Source organism: Solea solea, chromosome 7 (assembly GCF_958295425.1).
Source record: "Solea solea chromosome 7, fSolSol10.1, whole genome shotgun sequence".
Classification (NCBI taxonomy): domain Eukaryota; kingdom Metazoa; phylum Chordata; class Actinopteri; order Pleuronectiformes; family Soleidae; genus Solea; species Solea solea.
The window spans coordinates 882,501-898,914 of NC_081140.1; the positions used below are offsets into that span (position 1 = coordinate 882,501).

Consider the following 16,414-nt stretch of genomic DNA (forward strand, 5'->3'; position numbering starts at 1 on the left):
TGTTGGGTTTCTACCATGGTCCAGTTTGGACTAGTAAAGCCTTTGGGTCAGGCTTGTATTCTTACTTTAGTCTAGTAAACTAGGGGAAGGATGTCTATGTGTGTCATACTGTAACGTCAGCGCACACACAGCAGGCAGCAGACGTTTCTCTTTTTATTCAACGTGCCGACACACACATGAACACAGGCTGTTGTTTCGCTCGGAACGTAAACACAACTTTCCAAAACCCCAGTCACAGACACGAATAGACACTGCGCACACTTGGAACCTCTCGCAAAACCTTAAAGGAACAGTAACAGTGCACTGTTGTCAACACACACACATTGAAAATAAATCGTGCAACTAACACATCCCCTTCAGGATTGTTAACCATGTCTTCATCTGGAATCTACGATGTGTTGAGTTGAGAAGAGCAGCTTCAAGATACATTCAAGGAACCCCTTAAATGTCATCACTTCTGTTAAAACACATGCAATCAACTAATTAAATACTTGCTGCTTCTGCCAACTGTCAACTTCTGGACGAAATGTAACGGTAATGATGTAACCGTTTTAACGCCACAGCTCAAGAAATGTTAGCGAATAAGATCGTCCTTTATTAGTCCCACAGTGAGGACGTTTAGGCTAGTGTAAGACTAATATGTAAGAACAGTATGTAAGAACAATATATGTAAGAACAGTATGTAAGAACAATATGTAAGAACAATATGTAAGAACAGTATGTAAGAACAATATATGTAAGAACAGTATGTAAGAACAATATGTAAGAACAATATGTAAGAACAATATGTAAGACTAATATGTAAGAACAGTATGTAAGAACAATATGTAAGAACAATATGTAAGAACAGTATGTAAGAACAGTATGTAAAAACAATATGTAAGAACAATATGTAAGAACAGTATGTAAGAACAGTATGTAAGACTAATATGTAAGAACAATATGTAAGAACAGTATGTAAGAACAGTATGTAAGAACAGTATGTAAGAACAATATGTAAGACTAATATGTAAGAACAGTATGTAAGAACAGTATGTAAGAACAGTATGTAAGACTAATATGTAAGACTAATATGTAAGAACAGTATGTAAGAACAGTATGTAAGAACAGTATGTAAGAACAATATGTAAGACTAATATGTAAGAACAGTATGTAAGAACAATATGTAAGAACAGTATGTAAGAACAATATGTAAGAACAGTATGTAAGAACAATATGTAAGACTAATATGTAAGAACAGTATGTAAGAACAATATGTAAGAACAGTATGTAAGAACAATATGTAAGAACAGTATGTAAGAACAATATGTAAGAACAGTATGTAAGAACAATATGTAAGACTAATATGTAAGAACAGTATGTAAGAACAATATGTAAGAACAGTATGTAAGAACAATATGTAAGACTAATATGTAAGAACAATATGTAAGAACAATATGTAAGAACAGTATGTAAGAACAGTATGTAAGAACAGTATGTAAGAACAATATGTAAGAACAGTATGTAAGAACAATATGTAAGAACAATATGTAAGAACAATAGAATTGACAGTAAATCCCCGGTAAGTTGGCAGGTCTGCAGATGCACGATAAACTAGGCGGTCATTTGTGTTTTCTTTTTATCAATGAAAAATTGTCAAGATTCTTTTGAACATCAGGAACTGAACAGCTGTACACTATGGAGCATTTATGGAATATGTCATCCATATCAAAACAACAAACCTGGTGGTGCCTTAAAATGTTTGGGACAAAATAAGAAACATATTTGAAACAGGGTGTTCCCAAATATCACTGATGTGAGAATGTCATGTGTTACAGGAGCTGCTGGAGATTGAGGCCGAGCTGCAAAAGGTGGCAGCAGAACTGAGAGAGCTTCGCAGAGGATGAGTCCCGCGGTCTGCTGAGAGGACTCTTTGTTTTATTCACTTTCACACATTCATGAGAAACATCAGTGTACGTACGCTTTAAGATGGTCTGGAACAGATCACTGTTTCCCCAGTGCTCTTTCAGATGTCTCCATGTCTCTCATGTGTCTCATGTCTCCATGTCTCTATGAGAGACATGAGACACATGGAGCTGCAGACATGGAGCTCATGTCTGCAGCTCCATGTGTCTCATGGAGACACATGAGTTGAGCTCCATGTGTCTCCATGTGTCTCATGTCTGCAGCTCCATGTGTCTCCATGTGTCTCATGTGTTTCCATGTGTCCTATGTGTCTCATGTCTCCATGTGTCTCATGTGTTTCCATGTGTCCCATGTGTCCCATGTGTCCCATGTGTCTCATGGGTCTCATGTCTCCATGTCTCTCATGTCTCCATGTGTTTCCATGTGTCCCATGTGTCCCATGTGTCTCATGGGTCTCATGAGTACTGGCGCTCACTCAGTGCTTTTCCTGTCAGTGAACTGAACTGAAGTCTTATGTGTATTTGAAGTATTTGAAGTATAATAATTGATTATTTGATATTTCATTGACGACTGCTGTATGTGTAAACTGATGGTGACTCTTCTACACTGGTCATTATCATCATCTTTTGGCTCATGCACTGTTAAAAACAAGACTGTTTGATTTGAACCACGGTGACGTTGAGTTTCCCAGCACGTGGTTAGTGTGCACTGAAAGGACGAGATGTACTCAGAGCTTACAAGGTCTTAAAAGTGTCACTTCAGGTTCTCAGTCAGCTTTGCACTCTTATCTTAACATGCCACGGAGGAGCCAAGAGCAGAGTGACACACTAAAGCCATCTGTTGACAATCACTGATAAACTCATGTCATCTGTCTACATATCAGCTGCCATAAGCCCCTTTCCACTCCCATGTTCTCCCCGTGTGTGCGTGGGTTTTCTCCGGGTTCTCCGGGTTCTCCGGGTTCCGCCCACACAGTCCAAAAACGTGCAACATGGGGATCAGGTGATTGGTCATAGGTGTGAGGGTGACGTCCAGTGTCTGTGTCAGACGGAGTCTGTGCTCCGGTCATGGAGGAAGAACTGAACTAACTGACTCTAATGATTCAATACACTGAAAACAACTGCTTTACAAGTCACGCATCACAAGTGTGTGAGTGAGTGAGTGAGTAGTGAGTGAGTGAGTGATGGAAACACAACCAGAACTGTGAAGTGGTGAGACAGGTGAGCTGAGCTTAGACCATGTAGTGGAAACACGGCAATAGTCTTTCTGCCAATGTCATAGAAATGATTAAGTCACGCCCCCAAGAGGACTCTGTGTGGACATGCACATGGTGCAAATTTAACAGGGTTACAGTGGAAGCCCACTTCACTGCAATAATACAGTGCAGAAAACAGCACATGGGAATGCAATAATTATTCCAATAAGTCATAACGTCATATATTTTAATATGTAATCAAAGTGCATGGTTTTTAGCCAATATTTACAGTTTCAGAAACCATCATGAAGCAACACTAACGTCTATTCCAAAGAGTAGATTTCTGTTCACTGAAGAATAAATAAAAAAATGAATCGTTTGTAATTTTCTGTTAATATTAGGAATATTGGCTTTTTTTACCGATATTCGATGTGCTGATGTTGTCCAACACTTAATTTCCAATTCAAATATCAACCGATACGATACCGATATATATATACAGGCTTATTCCCCACAAAACTCATTTTAGGTCACATCTCATATTTCCTGCTGTGGAATTAAAACATATTGCCTACTTTTATTGTTCATATAAAGATCTATAAAAACCTCTTATAGATCATTATATTCTATTTTTTTAATTCATGGAGTTTCACATTTGTAAAACCTTCCTAAAGGCCATGAAAAGCCCAGAGTGACGTGTCACGGCTGTGTAGGAGCACAGCAAAGCGCGGTCACGTGACGTCTCGTGAACGACGCTACTGTCAGTGAACTGTACGAAATTAAAACTTTATGAGAAATGAGGTTTTAGTTATTTATTCGTCGCTCAGTAGGATTTATTTTAAAGCTTATTATCGATGTATTACCGAGCTGCTGCGTGGATTCACTGACATGCTGCACTTTATCACTTTGTTGTATAAATATTTAAAATGTGTTATTACATATAAGTTTTATGACGTCAAATAAACATAATTACAGAATGAACAGAAACATGTTCTACTCTGTACACTGTAGGGTTTTTTTCAGTTTACAGCAAATTTCATCATTATTATACATTAAATGACATTTTTAAAATGCATTATAAATATGCTAAATACTAAATACAGCATTGTAAAAATAACACCTATTAAAATATGTTATATTAAATGCTTAAATATCACAGTAAACACAACTGTGTGACTCCCATCATGCTTTTGGCTGCTCATGCACGACTTGTTCACGTAGCTGAGAGGCATGATGGGAGTAACTCTACCATTGTTGTGCTGTTTTCATACATGTGACACTAGATTACTGCTACCTTTGTGTTTGTCTGTTGTGAGTGTTCATGCAGTTCATGCAGTTTCTAAATCAACGCTGTGACTGTTATATAAATAAAAGGCACTTTTACCTCGAATCAATTATTGCTTACTGCGTCTCCAGCTCGCCACAATGTCCTGATATTATCGGACATCCCTGGTTGATACACAGTACAAGTGCAAAATATCTCCACATAATGTGTTTTACAAACAAGCAAGAATGAATGAATGAAGTGTTACTTTCTGCGCATAGAGGACATTTTAAGTAACGGTCAAAGGAAAATAAAGGAAAATAAAACCCTGAAACATGATTTGTAATACTACTGGCTGCTCAAAGTGCTGTATGCTGTGCCTGGTGTATCTTCTTCTTATGCTACCTGTCAATCAATAAATGGAAAATGGTTTCAACGTTTGGTTTGTTGACATGTGACGAGAATCACAGAGAGGCACATAAGCGACACATGATCAATAATCAGCGTTTTAGAATCATACACACAGCAGTAAGACCATGAAGACCATGTGACTTAAAGGCCAGCACATGGACCACGTGGACCAGCAGATGTCTGTGTGTCCAGCACTGACTTGATGTGGCCGAGCAGAGAGGAGAAAAACTGTGGCACTCCCTCGTATCCTATAGGAAAGGGAGAGGTCAGAATATCTGTGTCATACAAGGATATTATATCTACATATGGTCTTATCATCATATCTGTGAAGGCTTTCCTGGTTTTAAAGGCTGTGAAATACTAGATATATATCACAACACTTCTATTATTACATTACATATCATTTAGCAGATGCTTTTATCCAAAGCAAGTTACAATGGAATCGAGTACAACCAGCCAGGAGTGGAGTCAAACTTGCAACCATTGCGCACACAGAGTAACAGTCTTAACCACTGAGCCACTCCATCCCAAAGGAAATGATCCTTATCCCGAAGGAAATAGTTTTTGTTACAGTTCCTCCATTTCAGACTCAGAAGTACCAGTTTAATATAGTATATACATATATGTATATATATATATATATATATATACATATATGTATATATATTATATAAGTATAATATATATATATATATATATACACATATATATGTATAAATACATATATATACATATATAGGCCCAAACATCTAAAAAGAAAATTGTTTCATGAGTCCAGAGAAATAACCTGTGTGTAGCTTTATATCCACATATATTTAGATACACACAAAAATACCCAGATATTATCTGGGTATTATCTATAATCATATATTATGGGATGTCAGTGTGGCTGCTGTACCTGGGAAGATGTTGATGTCAATGACAGTCAGCGTGTGTGTGTGTATGTTGATGATGACGTCCACACCAAACAGGGCCATGCCCAGCTGAACTCGGAGCTCTCTGACCAGAGCGGCCACGGCCTGGGAGCTGGGAGGAGGCAGGCACGGCATCTGCTCGTCCAGCTTCGACAACAGGAGGGAAAACACATTATACTATAGTTCAAGAACTGATTCAAGCTTACATTCATATATATATATACATATATGTGTATATATATATACATATATATATACATATATGTATATATGTATATATATATATATACGTGTATATATGTATATGTATGCCTGTGAGTATTACCAAACTTCATATTTATATGAGCATTTAAATTTCAAAGATGGCTTGTTAGCTGCTGTTCCGCCTGCTCGTTTACTGACACAATGACGTAGAGTGAATATTCCTCACATGTGCATGCAGTACGCGACAAGATGGCAAAGCCACATAGTACAAACATGCTCCGTACAAGGCCTGCACTGCATGTGGGGGACATCATGACAGGCATGTACAGGCACGTAGAATGCCAACAAAAGGAAAGTGATGCTTAAAGTACAGAAAATTCAATCACCCCTCAGAAGACAGGACACAGAGACGTGCACACTGTCAATGAAATTAGTGAAGATTTCAACTCAGAGCTGTTTGTGGATAAACCCAGCTCTGTCAAGAAAATCCATGGATGATGAAGACATAGAAAAGATGCTCAAGAGATCATGTTCTGGCCTGGAAGGAGTCACCAGATAGAGTACACACACACACACACACACACACACACACACACACACACACACACACACACACACACAGCAACTCAAACCAGAAAGAGCCCATGATTTCCCGAGCAGTACCTGAAAGCCTGTGGCTGACTGTATCGACTGTTAGTTTTCATGGAACTACATCATCATATGTGACTATCTCATCAGATACTTTTAGATGGAGTGTCTACAGAACATCCCAGCAGCCGCCTTCACAAGACATGGCATCCTAAAAACAGTCAGAAGTGATGGAACATGCTATAGCACCTATTCCAGAAATTCCTGAGTAAATCACAATGCATATGTTAATGTAAAGTGTCTGTGTTCTGGTTGGATATCTTGGATATAAGGGACAGAGCTCCCATTCACCGTGGAGCTCCCACACATCAAGTGTGTGTCACACAACTTACTGGCTGTATTTTCTACCACTGGACATTTCAATAAACTGGTATGTTAACCTCTCATTTCTAATATTGCCTTGTTGAGACTTTTGTTCTAAATAGTTAAGAATCTGTTATTGAAGATTTATTTAGTCTAGTTATATGGTGAGATTTTCCGAGGACAGGAAAACACCAGCTCAGCCTTCTGAGGACAGGAAATCACCAGCTCAGTCTACCGAGGACAGGAAATCACCAGCTCAGCCTTCTGAGGACAGGAAAACACCAGCTCAGCCTACCGAGGACAGGAAAACACCAGCTCAGCCTACCGAGGACAGGAAAACACCAGCTCAGCCTACCGAGGACAGGAAAACACCAGCTCAGCCTACCGAGGACAGGAAAACACCAGCTCAGTCTACCGAGGACAGGAAATCACCAGCTCAGCCTTCTGAGGACAGGAAAACACCAGCTCAGCCTACCGAGGACAGGAAAACACCAGCTCAGCCTCCCGAGGACAGGAAAACACCAGCTCAGCCTTCTGAGGACAGGAAAACACCAGCTCATCCTACCGAGGACAGGAAAACACCAGCTCAGCCTTCTGAGGACAGGAAAACACCAGCTCATCCTACCGAGGACAGGAAAACACCAGCTCAGCCTTCTGAGGACAGGAAAACACCAGCTCAGCCTTCTGAGGACAGGAAAACACCAGCTCATCCTACCGAGGACAGGAAAACACCAGCTCAGCCTACAGAGGACAGGAAAACACCAGCTCAGCCTTCTGAGGACAGGAAAACACCAGCTCAGCCTACCGAGGACAGGAAATCACCAGCTCAGCCTTCTGAGGAGAGGAAAACACCAGCTCAGCCTACCGAGGACAGGAAAACACCAGCTCAGCCTTCTGAGGACAGGAAAACACCAGCTCAGCCTACCGAGGACAGGAAAACACCAGCTCAGCCTTCTGAGGACAGGAAAACACCAGCTCATCCTACCGAGGACAGGAAAACACCAGCTCAGCCTACAGAGGACAGGAAAACACCAGCTCAGCCTTCTGAGGACAGGAAAACACCAGCTCAGCCTACCCAGGACAGGAAATCACCAGCTCAGCCTTCTGAGGACAGGAAAACACCAGCTCATCCTACCGAGGACAGGAAAACACCAGCTCAGCCTTCTGAGGACAGGAAAACACCAGCTCAGCCTACCGAGGACAGGAAATCACCAGCTCAGCCTTCTGAGGACAGGAAAACACCAGCTCATCCTACCGAGGACAGGAAAACACCAGCTCAGCCTACAGAGGACAGGAAAACACCAGCTCAGCCTTCTGAGGACAGGAAAACACCAGCTCAGCCTACCGAGGACAGGAAATCACCAGCTCAGCCTTCTGAGGACAGGAAAACACCAGCTCATCCTACCGAGGACAGGAAAACACCAGCTCAGCCTACAGAGGACAGGAAAACACCAGCTCAGCCTACAGAGGACAGGAAAACACCAGCTCAGCCTTCTGAGGACAGGAAAACACCAGCTCATCCTACCGAGGACAGGAAAACACCAGCTCAGCCTACAGAGGACAGGAAAACACCAGCTCAGCCTTCTGAGGACAGGAAAACACCAGCTCAGCCTACCGAGGACAGGAAATCACCAGCTCAGCCTTCTGAGGACAGGAAAACACCAGCTCAGCCTACCGAGGACAGGAAATCACCAGCTCAGCCTTCTGAGGACAGGAAAACACCAGCTCATCCTACCGAGGACAGGAAAACACCAGCTCAGCCTACAGAGGACAGGAAAACACCAGCTCAGCCTTCTGAGGACAGGAAAACACCAGCTCAGCCTACCGAGGACAGGAAATCACCAGCTCAGCCTTCTGAGGACAGGAAAACACCAGCTCAGCCTACCGAGGACAGGAAATCACCAGCTCAGCCTTCTGAGGACAGGAAAACACCAGCTCAGCCTACCGAGGACAGGAAAACACCAGCTCAGCCTACAGAGGACAGGAAAATACCAGCTCAGCCTTCTGAGGACAGGAAAACACCAGCTCATCCTACCGAGGACAGGAAATCACCAGCTCAGCCTTCTGAGGACAGGAAAACACCAGCTCATCCTACCGAGGACAGGAAAACACCAGCTCAGCCTACAGAGGACAGGAAAACACCAGCTCAGCCTACAGAGGACAGGAAAACACCAGCTCAGCCTTCTGAGGACAGGAAAACACCAGCTCAGCCTACCGAGGAAAGGAAATCACCAGCTCAGCCTTCTGAGGACAGGAAAACACCAGCTCAGCCTACCGAGGACAGGAAAACACCAGCTCAGCCTACCGAGGACAGGAAAACACCAGCTCAGCCTTCTGAGGACAGGAAAACACCAGCTCAGCCTACCGAGGACAGGAAAACACCAGCTCAGCCTACAGAAGAAACACTAGAACAGTGTTGGTCAACCAACCACAATAATCCAGCAGAAATGCCGTGCAGCTATCATCCAAATTGATGATTGAAGCGCGAGAAAACACACCTACAGCACTACAGCACTACAGCACTACAGCGTGAGGTCAGAGGGAACGATCCACGATCCATGTGAGTGTGTCTGTGGCTGCACTGTTCAGCCAAGAAAACTTCTGGATTTATGACTCAAAAACAAAAAAACATAAATGTTTGATGGTGCATCTCAGTAGGTTTTTTATCCTCATCAAATACATTTGGTGGGGGTGTGAGACCGGTTTCCCCCCACAGTCCAAAAACAAGCAGAGGTTAATTGGACACTCTGAATGTGTGAGTGTGAGAGTGAATGGTTGTTGATCTCTGTGTAATATGTTTCTTTTATTTTCAATGGAATGTTATTTCTAATACTTACAGCTGTGAGATCAGAGCTTGACTCAGGCTTGGACACATGGTGGCTGTTAAAGAAGATCGTTTTCCTGTCTGGAGGCAGAAGGAAACCAGAGCTACAGTGAATAAAAGGAGCAAAATCAGGCAACAGAGAAAAAGACAGCGGAAAGAGGTTCCAAGGACGGGGCACTGAAGAGATGATATCAAATAAAATGTGACATGTGTTAGTGAAGACTGACCACAGGGACCAGAGGGGAAGTTCTTCAGTGAGGGCCTCTCTACACAGAAGTGTTTGTCTCCGATCACAAAGACCTTGTGCAGAACAGCTCCGTGGTTAACAAAGCTCTGGAGGACACAGGGAGGACGGACATCAGTCAGGCTGCTCGCACTGAAGATCAGAGACATCTGCAGAACAAACAGGTTACACAGATGAACAGAGAACACACATACAGGAGAGAATGAAACACAACATCAGAGCTAAACTCACCTCGTGGGAAACTGAGCCATGTGCCACTCTGGTTTTACAAACTGGGGCAAACAGAGAAAAAGAGATTACTTTCCGTTCTGTTATTTAACACATTTAGAAAACGAGGACTTGTCTTCTTGTCTTCTTTGGGCTGATCCCCGGATGCCCTTCCGGATGCAACCCTCCCATTTTTCAGGGCCTGGGACTGGCACTAAGAGTACACTGGATCTCCCCCATGGCTCTCTCAAAGGATAGATAATACAATCATGAGGTCAATGAAGCACTAGGATATTCAGGATTTTAGGTCATTCAAGTGAAATAGTAACACGATTATAATATGATGGAAATGAACCATCATTTTCAGTCAGAAACTCCAGATAAAGCCTGAAGATTTGTGACAGTTTATAATCTGAGTGTAGGACACAAAGAAACAGCAGGAGAATCACTGAAGGATGAAGGAGAGGGGGCCAAGTCTGGATTAGTGTGGATTATCTCACAAAAGGTGACTCAAACAATAGATCTGGTGCAGATGGAGTTTGGGTGAGAAGCATGTTACACCCTGGATGAGATAATAAAGACGATAGTTGTTATTAATGATATCACTGTCAAAGGTTCCCAGTCTCTTTCTCTATCTTCTTCTCCTCTCTGTCACTACCACTCCTTCCCTTCCCAGCTGATGGAAGCAGATGCTTGTCCAGTAACATTGGTTCTGTCAGAGATGTCTTCCTGTTCTCTCCACGTGCTCCTTTAGTTCCTGCTGGGTCTCTTTGACAGTGATTGTGATGATGTATCAGGGATCAGGGAAGATGCTCGAGGCCTTCAGAGAACTGCCTGCTCCTGAATCGTTCAAACACTATGTTCAACCGTTCAATGGTGGTCGTTTTTCCCAGAGAATGTGGACTCTATCAGCATCAGTCTTTTATCCTTTTACTTTATTTAAATCTAAATGCTACAAACGCTATTAATGCCTTCATTTACAATCTTGGCTGTTTTGTGAGCTGCTGGGTGACTGAACTGAATTTCCATACGGGATTAATAATCCTTATCTTATCTCTGTAGTTATTGTAAAGTCTTGACCTTTTATTTTTTTATTTACTTGCACAAACATAATTTAAAATAATTTATATAAAAAATGTATTGGGATGTGCTTGTATGAAAACTCCTCCCATGAAGACATAAATCAAAGACTACATTTGTTGCAAACAAAGACATAAAATAAAAAACTATTGAATGATAGAAGAATAAGTAGAAGAAAGAAGCAAATCAACGAAGTGATTATACAGTAAATATAAGGAGGAAAAGAAATATACATGAATGATTAATGTAAGACACTAAACATACATGAATGATGAGATGTTGTATGATAATGTGTGTTGGGCAATATACAAATACAATTGAAATGAATTGCTTGCAGGAGAATGTTGGTAAAATGCCAACCCCTCTGTGCATGTCTGAAAGCATCTTAAGAGTTCATTTTACTGAGATAAAATCCGACTGTCACCCTTCTCCTCATGATTCTGTATGAGCGCCACACACATTGATAAGAACTGAGCGAGGTGAACTGACTGAGAGGGAAGCTTAGGTCCTGAGCCGTCACAGTCTGGTTAATGGAGATCAGGTCACTGTCAGTCTGGACCTCCAGGTAGGGAGGACTGCAGATACGCCAGTCTGTCAAACAGGAGGAGAGGCAGCTGTTGACATCTGTCAGTAACAGTGAACATCAGTCACTCTGTGAAGGTGCACAATTCACCTCGGAGTGAATTGTGCAACTTGCTCATGATCCTGTAAGAGGCGAAGCGGTCTAGCAGCTGGGTCATCGCTGGCAGCGGGTCGAGGAGAATGGTATCGGGATGAGTCGACACATAGCTCTGTAACACAACGTCAATGTAATATCAATATGTCAAATACAATCCTGGTTTACACTGTCAACGTTACGCTCATACTGTACATACTTTATAATGCATATGTTTTTATAATCTTAATAGTCGATAGCTTTCTATATTGAACATTCATTGATGTGAAAATGCATGTTTATTAGCTTTAGTGTCTTTGCTGCTGTGACTCCGTCAGTGAGTGTGGGACTAACATCTCATCTCATCTCTTCTTATCGTGGCTGTCGACAGGGACACATTTGAACTACTTAATGAAAGGACTTTTCTACAGGAACAGCTTTTATATGGAAGTTTCTGTCTTTGTAAATGATTCAAAGCTGTTAAGTGTTGATCCACATTCACATCAGTGAGTAACTTCTGACTGTGATTGTCTTAAATCTATGGAATTACATTTGTGTTCATATTTTCATGTAAGAAAACTACACTTTTGAGAAGCAAATAAAATACTGATTTAATCATTCAAAAATATTGTGTTTTATTGTTTGAAAATGCATTTATTCTTTGCGACCATGGGCGGGCCTTAAGAAGCTGCCTACTGATTGGGTACTGAGTTTTGGAGTGACAGCCCTTTCTCAACACCCAACTACACAAGTATGTAGTTGCGTACTTGAGAAGTACGACTGGAGTACATACTTGCCAAGTACACGAGTACACAAGTACAAGTACGAACAGCAGCTACTTCATTGTTCTACTGTTTGAAAGGCAGGTGGTGCAAGTGCTTAAGCCTCATTAGCGCCACCTACAGTGTTGATAAAAGAACATAAAATACTATCATAAATGCATATATATCGTTATTATTTTCATGTTTTAAATATTTAACTTAATGTTTTAATTTATTTGTATTACAATCTACAGTACCATGTGGAAAAGAGATATATTACAGCAGTGTAGAGTAATATATATACATATATGTACATAATATATTTAAATACAGATACAATGACCGTGCGACTTTAATATAAATCTAAAATTCAAAGTTAAAATAAATAAAACATTAATTAACAATATTTTTGAATGATTAAATCGTTATTTGATATGCGTCTGTTGAAAAAATGACAAAAGTGTCATTTGAAAATATTGCCACAAATCTAATTCTATATAAATCAGGTTTAAGATGTAAAATAATAATAATACTGATGATAATATAATAACTTTATTTATATAGCACCTTTTTTAAACAGAGTTTAAAAAGTGCTTTGACAGAGCAGAGCCATGAAAGCCAAAGAAGAAGACAGACAAGAGACAACAACAAGGAATACAAAGTACAATAATAATGGTAAAAACAACAACTGTCAATATTAATGGGTCAGAAAGATAAAAAATAAATAAATAAATAAATAAATAAATAAATGAATAAAAAGACAAGGTCACAAGAATGCCAGTATAGACATGGGATGTAAACAGGGATTTCAAAGATATCACTGATTCTATGAGCCTTATCTTGAAGGGCCCTGATGGATTTGAGCTTTAACTTCAGAATAGCCAGGCAGACCTCACCTTGGGATCAAAGACCCATATGAGCTGTAAAAGTGATCAGTATAATCTTAAAATCAACTAAATCAAAGAAAAGGAGCCAGTGAAGAGCAGCCATGACTGCACTCTGAACCAGCTGGAGGTGGGAGAGTGATTTGTGACTGAGACTGACCAGAGAGGAGTGAGATGACCTCTTCAACATCTGAGTGGGGAGGGAGTGGTTTAATTTTAGAAGAGTGGGCGGACTTTCTGAATCAAAGTAAACACTAAGGTTTCTGACTGAGGGTTTTTTTTTGGCAAACCTGTGTCTCTAACAGCTGAACAATATAGCACAGGGTCAGGTGAGTGGGTCAGAAACGTTCCAGTCAGTCAGAAAAGGCTGAAATAGAGCAGTGAAAATATTTGGTTTCCTCCCACAATCCAAAAACATGCAGATTTGGGGATTAGGCAAATTGGACACTGTAAACTGACCATAGGTGTGAGTGTGAGAGTGAATGGTTGTTTGTCTCTAGTGGCCCTGTGATGGACTGACCAACTGACCACAGTGTACCACGCCTTTCACCCTGTGTCAGCTGGGACTGGTACCAGTGCAGCCCTCACGTGGAGGATTAAACGGTAGAAGATGGATAAATGGATGTTGATGTCATTCAGGGAGCCTTTCGTTTAGTTTGCACAGTTCAGACTGTCAGTGCCTCAGAAAAGCTGAAAATCATCACTTCAAGCCAAGTCAACATTAACTGTACACTTACTAAAACATGTTTTACCTGGAAATTGGCCAGCAGCTGTTGTGACTGGCTGTCATGCTCTGCCTCCACAATGAGATCAGAAAGCTTGTGAACAATGACACTGAAGGGTCCCTGTGGTATCAGCGGCTGAGTGAGGTCAATCTGCCACACAACACAAACACTCTCATAATAAACACTATAATGTAAGTACAATTACAACTCAGTTCTTATATATCAGTATGCATGTAAACAATAAGAGACATGTTAACATGTTTCCTCCCATGATTGAAGTCAAGTCACACATGCAGTACATCTACAACAAAACAGTTGTAAACGATGCCACAGCATATGTGTGTAACACTGGTATCTGGGCAGGTACTAAGCACACAACCATTGTTTGGCCTTTTGTGTAAGAGGTGGCAGCAGGTGGCTGTGACATGGATTACTAAAGGTTTAGACATCTGTATATGACACATGTGTGTCTGTGAAGATGAATACTTATACAATGTTTAACCTGCTGAAAGAAAAGATGTGGTTGTTATTATGACCTGTGAGCAAAAACCCTTAAACTAAACTTATATAGACCCAATTCTAGCCCAACCCCTAAAACCAAGTTTACCCTGAAAAAGCCCTGAAAAAGCTCTCCCCACAATGTCAAAATGTCCTCACAAGGATAGGTTTGTGAGTTTTTGGACATCACAATATAAACACATGTACACACATTAAATCACTCACCTCCACCACTTCCACACCATGGACGCTGACAAAAAAGCAAAGGTTTACTTTTTCATTTCTTTGTCTCACTTTTAAACTTGAATAAAGCACACAGTTGCACAGGGTTGACAAAGCTGAAAACTTCTCACAGACATATTCCCATTACAGTAGTTATTGACCGTCCTTACAGCAGCTATTCTTAAACCTTCCCTGACTGTGAACATTGGCACATAGTAATGGTATCGGTCCAATACTGGTCTAAATGACTGGATCAGTTAACAATGTCAAATCCAACACAATCCACAAATCTTACATATACCATGCTTCACTATGTGCAGACTGTAAAAATGTAAATAGAAATCAGCAACAGTATTTGTTCTTTACGGGAGAAGAATATTTGTTCCACAGTTGGAGAAATGAACGGAAATGCATCAGCTTTAAAAGGAGTAAGACGACTGAATTGTACTGATGTGACAGGACGGAGCAAACGTCTCAGTTCACCAGCAGCTCTGTCGTTTTCATGTCTGTCAAATTCTGTGACATTTGGATTGAAATGATTGGCAAACTGTCAATGAGCTGAATTCATACAACATGTGTATGTAAAGTATGGAATGATCCAACATGTTTTTATAAACCTAGAGTAATAGCCCTTTTTCACACACAGGCACAGTAATAGTACAGTAGTAGACAGACAAACACAGGTTTAAGAGAAACAGTGTTGTGCTATTGTTGAAGTTTAAGATTACTTAAACTTACTTAACCACCCCCCATACTGGGTGAGCATGAAATTCAAAATACAATAATATAAAGTTGGCTGATCATTAAGTAGATTTGATGTAAACATTAAACAATATGTAAATAAAACAGATCATATTTATAGTATATAGGAGCCCAATGGTATATATTCAAAAGCTCTTAATAATACTACTAAGAATAATCATAGCAATTATGAAGAAGAAGAAACAGTGAACTTACGCACAGAAGTGTGCAAAGGCGTCCAGGTTCATCCTCCTGCGCTTCTTGTCGCTGAGGAAGAAGCCCACCCTGCGGCCTGACATGAGTGTGAGTGGGTGTGTGTGTGTGTGTGTGTGTGTGCATGGGTCAGCAGCAGCAGAGAGAGAGAGGTGACCTGTCCACTCAACCCTCCCCACAGGATCTGTGCTCTTACACACACACACACACACACACACACACACACACTGGACATTCATGACTTGAGGGGACACCTTATATATGCTTCCTCTAGGGAACATCATTAGAAAGCACAACATACACTTTCATTGTTATGCAGATGACACACAGCTATATTTATCAATGAGGCCGGATGAAATAAATCAGGTTGTTCAACTCCAGGAATGTCTCAGAGACATTAAGTCCTGGATGACCTGTAACTTTCTACTTTTAAACCTTTATACTCGGCCCTAAACACCTCAGAGAAAAACTTTCTGATCACATTGTCACTTTAGATGACATCACCATGGCTTCCAG

General features: G+C 40.9%; 2 protein-coding genes across 3 annotated transcripts in view; one reads left to right on the forward strand and one right to left on the reverse strand.

The window, feature by feature from the left end:
• The window catches only part of LOC131462972 (cilia- and flagella-associated protein 251), a 15,857-nt gene extending 11,061 nt beyond the window's left edge, over positions 1–4,796 (forward strand). The window contains exon 5 of the mRNA XM_058634567.1: positions 1,818–4,796. Coding sequence (XP_058490550.1) covers positions 1,818–1,886 — 69 coding nt within the window. The 3' untranslated portion in view covers positions 1,887–4,796. The remainder of the gene's footprint in view (positions 1–1,817) is intronic.
• A 73-nt stretch (positions 4,797–4,869) lies between these two features.
• LOC131462973 (inositol-tetrakisphosphate 1-kinase-like) lies at positions 4,870–16,043 on the reverse strand. 2 transcript variants are annotated; one of them, XM_058634569.1, is made up of 10 exons: positions 15,906–16,043; positions 14,948–14,972; positions 14,252–14,374; positions 11,873–11,990; positions 11,689–11,790; positions 10,144–10,184; positions 9,896–10,061; positions 9,682–9,749; positions 5,674–5,836; positions 4,870–5,023 (listed from the first exon to the last, which is right to left on the reverse strand). In XM_058634569.1, exons 1-10 carry the CDS (start codon positions 16,022–16,024, stop codon positions 4,917–4,919), a joined length of 1,032 nt encoding a protein of 343 aa, XP_058490552.1. In that variant the 5' UTR covers positions 16,025–16,043; the 3' UTR covers positions 4,870–4,916. The 2 variants fall into 2 exon arrangements, with proteins under 2 accessions (XP_058490552.1, XP_058490553.1); XM_058634570.1 differs by having other exon boundaries at positions 15,902–16,043.
• Between the last annotated feature and the right edge of the window lie 371 nt (positions 16,044–16,414).

Coding starts and splice junctions, on each gene's coding strand:
- LOC131462973 (XM_058634569.1), bottom strand. CDS start 16,024: ATGCACACACACACACACACACACACACCCACTCACACTCATGTCAGG. Junction 14,973..15,905: donor GGACGCCTTTGCACACTTCT/GTGCGTAAGTTC, acceptor CTTTTTTGTCAG/CGTCCATGGTGTGGAAGTGG. Junction 14,375..14,947: donor ATGGTGTGGAAGTGGTGGAG/GTGAGTGATTTA, acceptor GTTGTGTGGCAG/ATTGACCTCACTCAGCCGCT.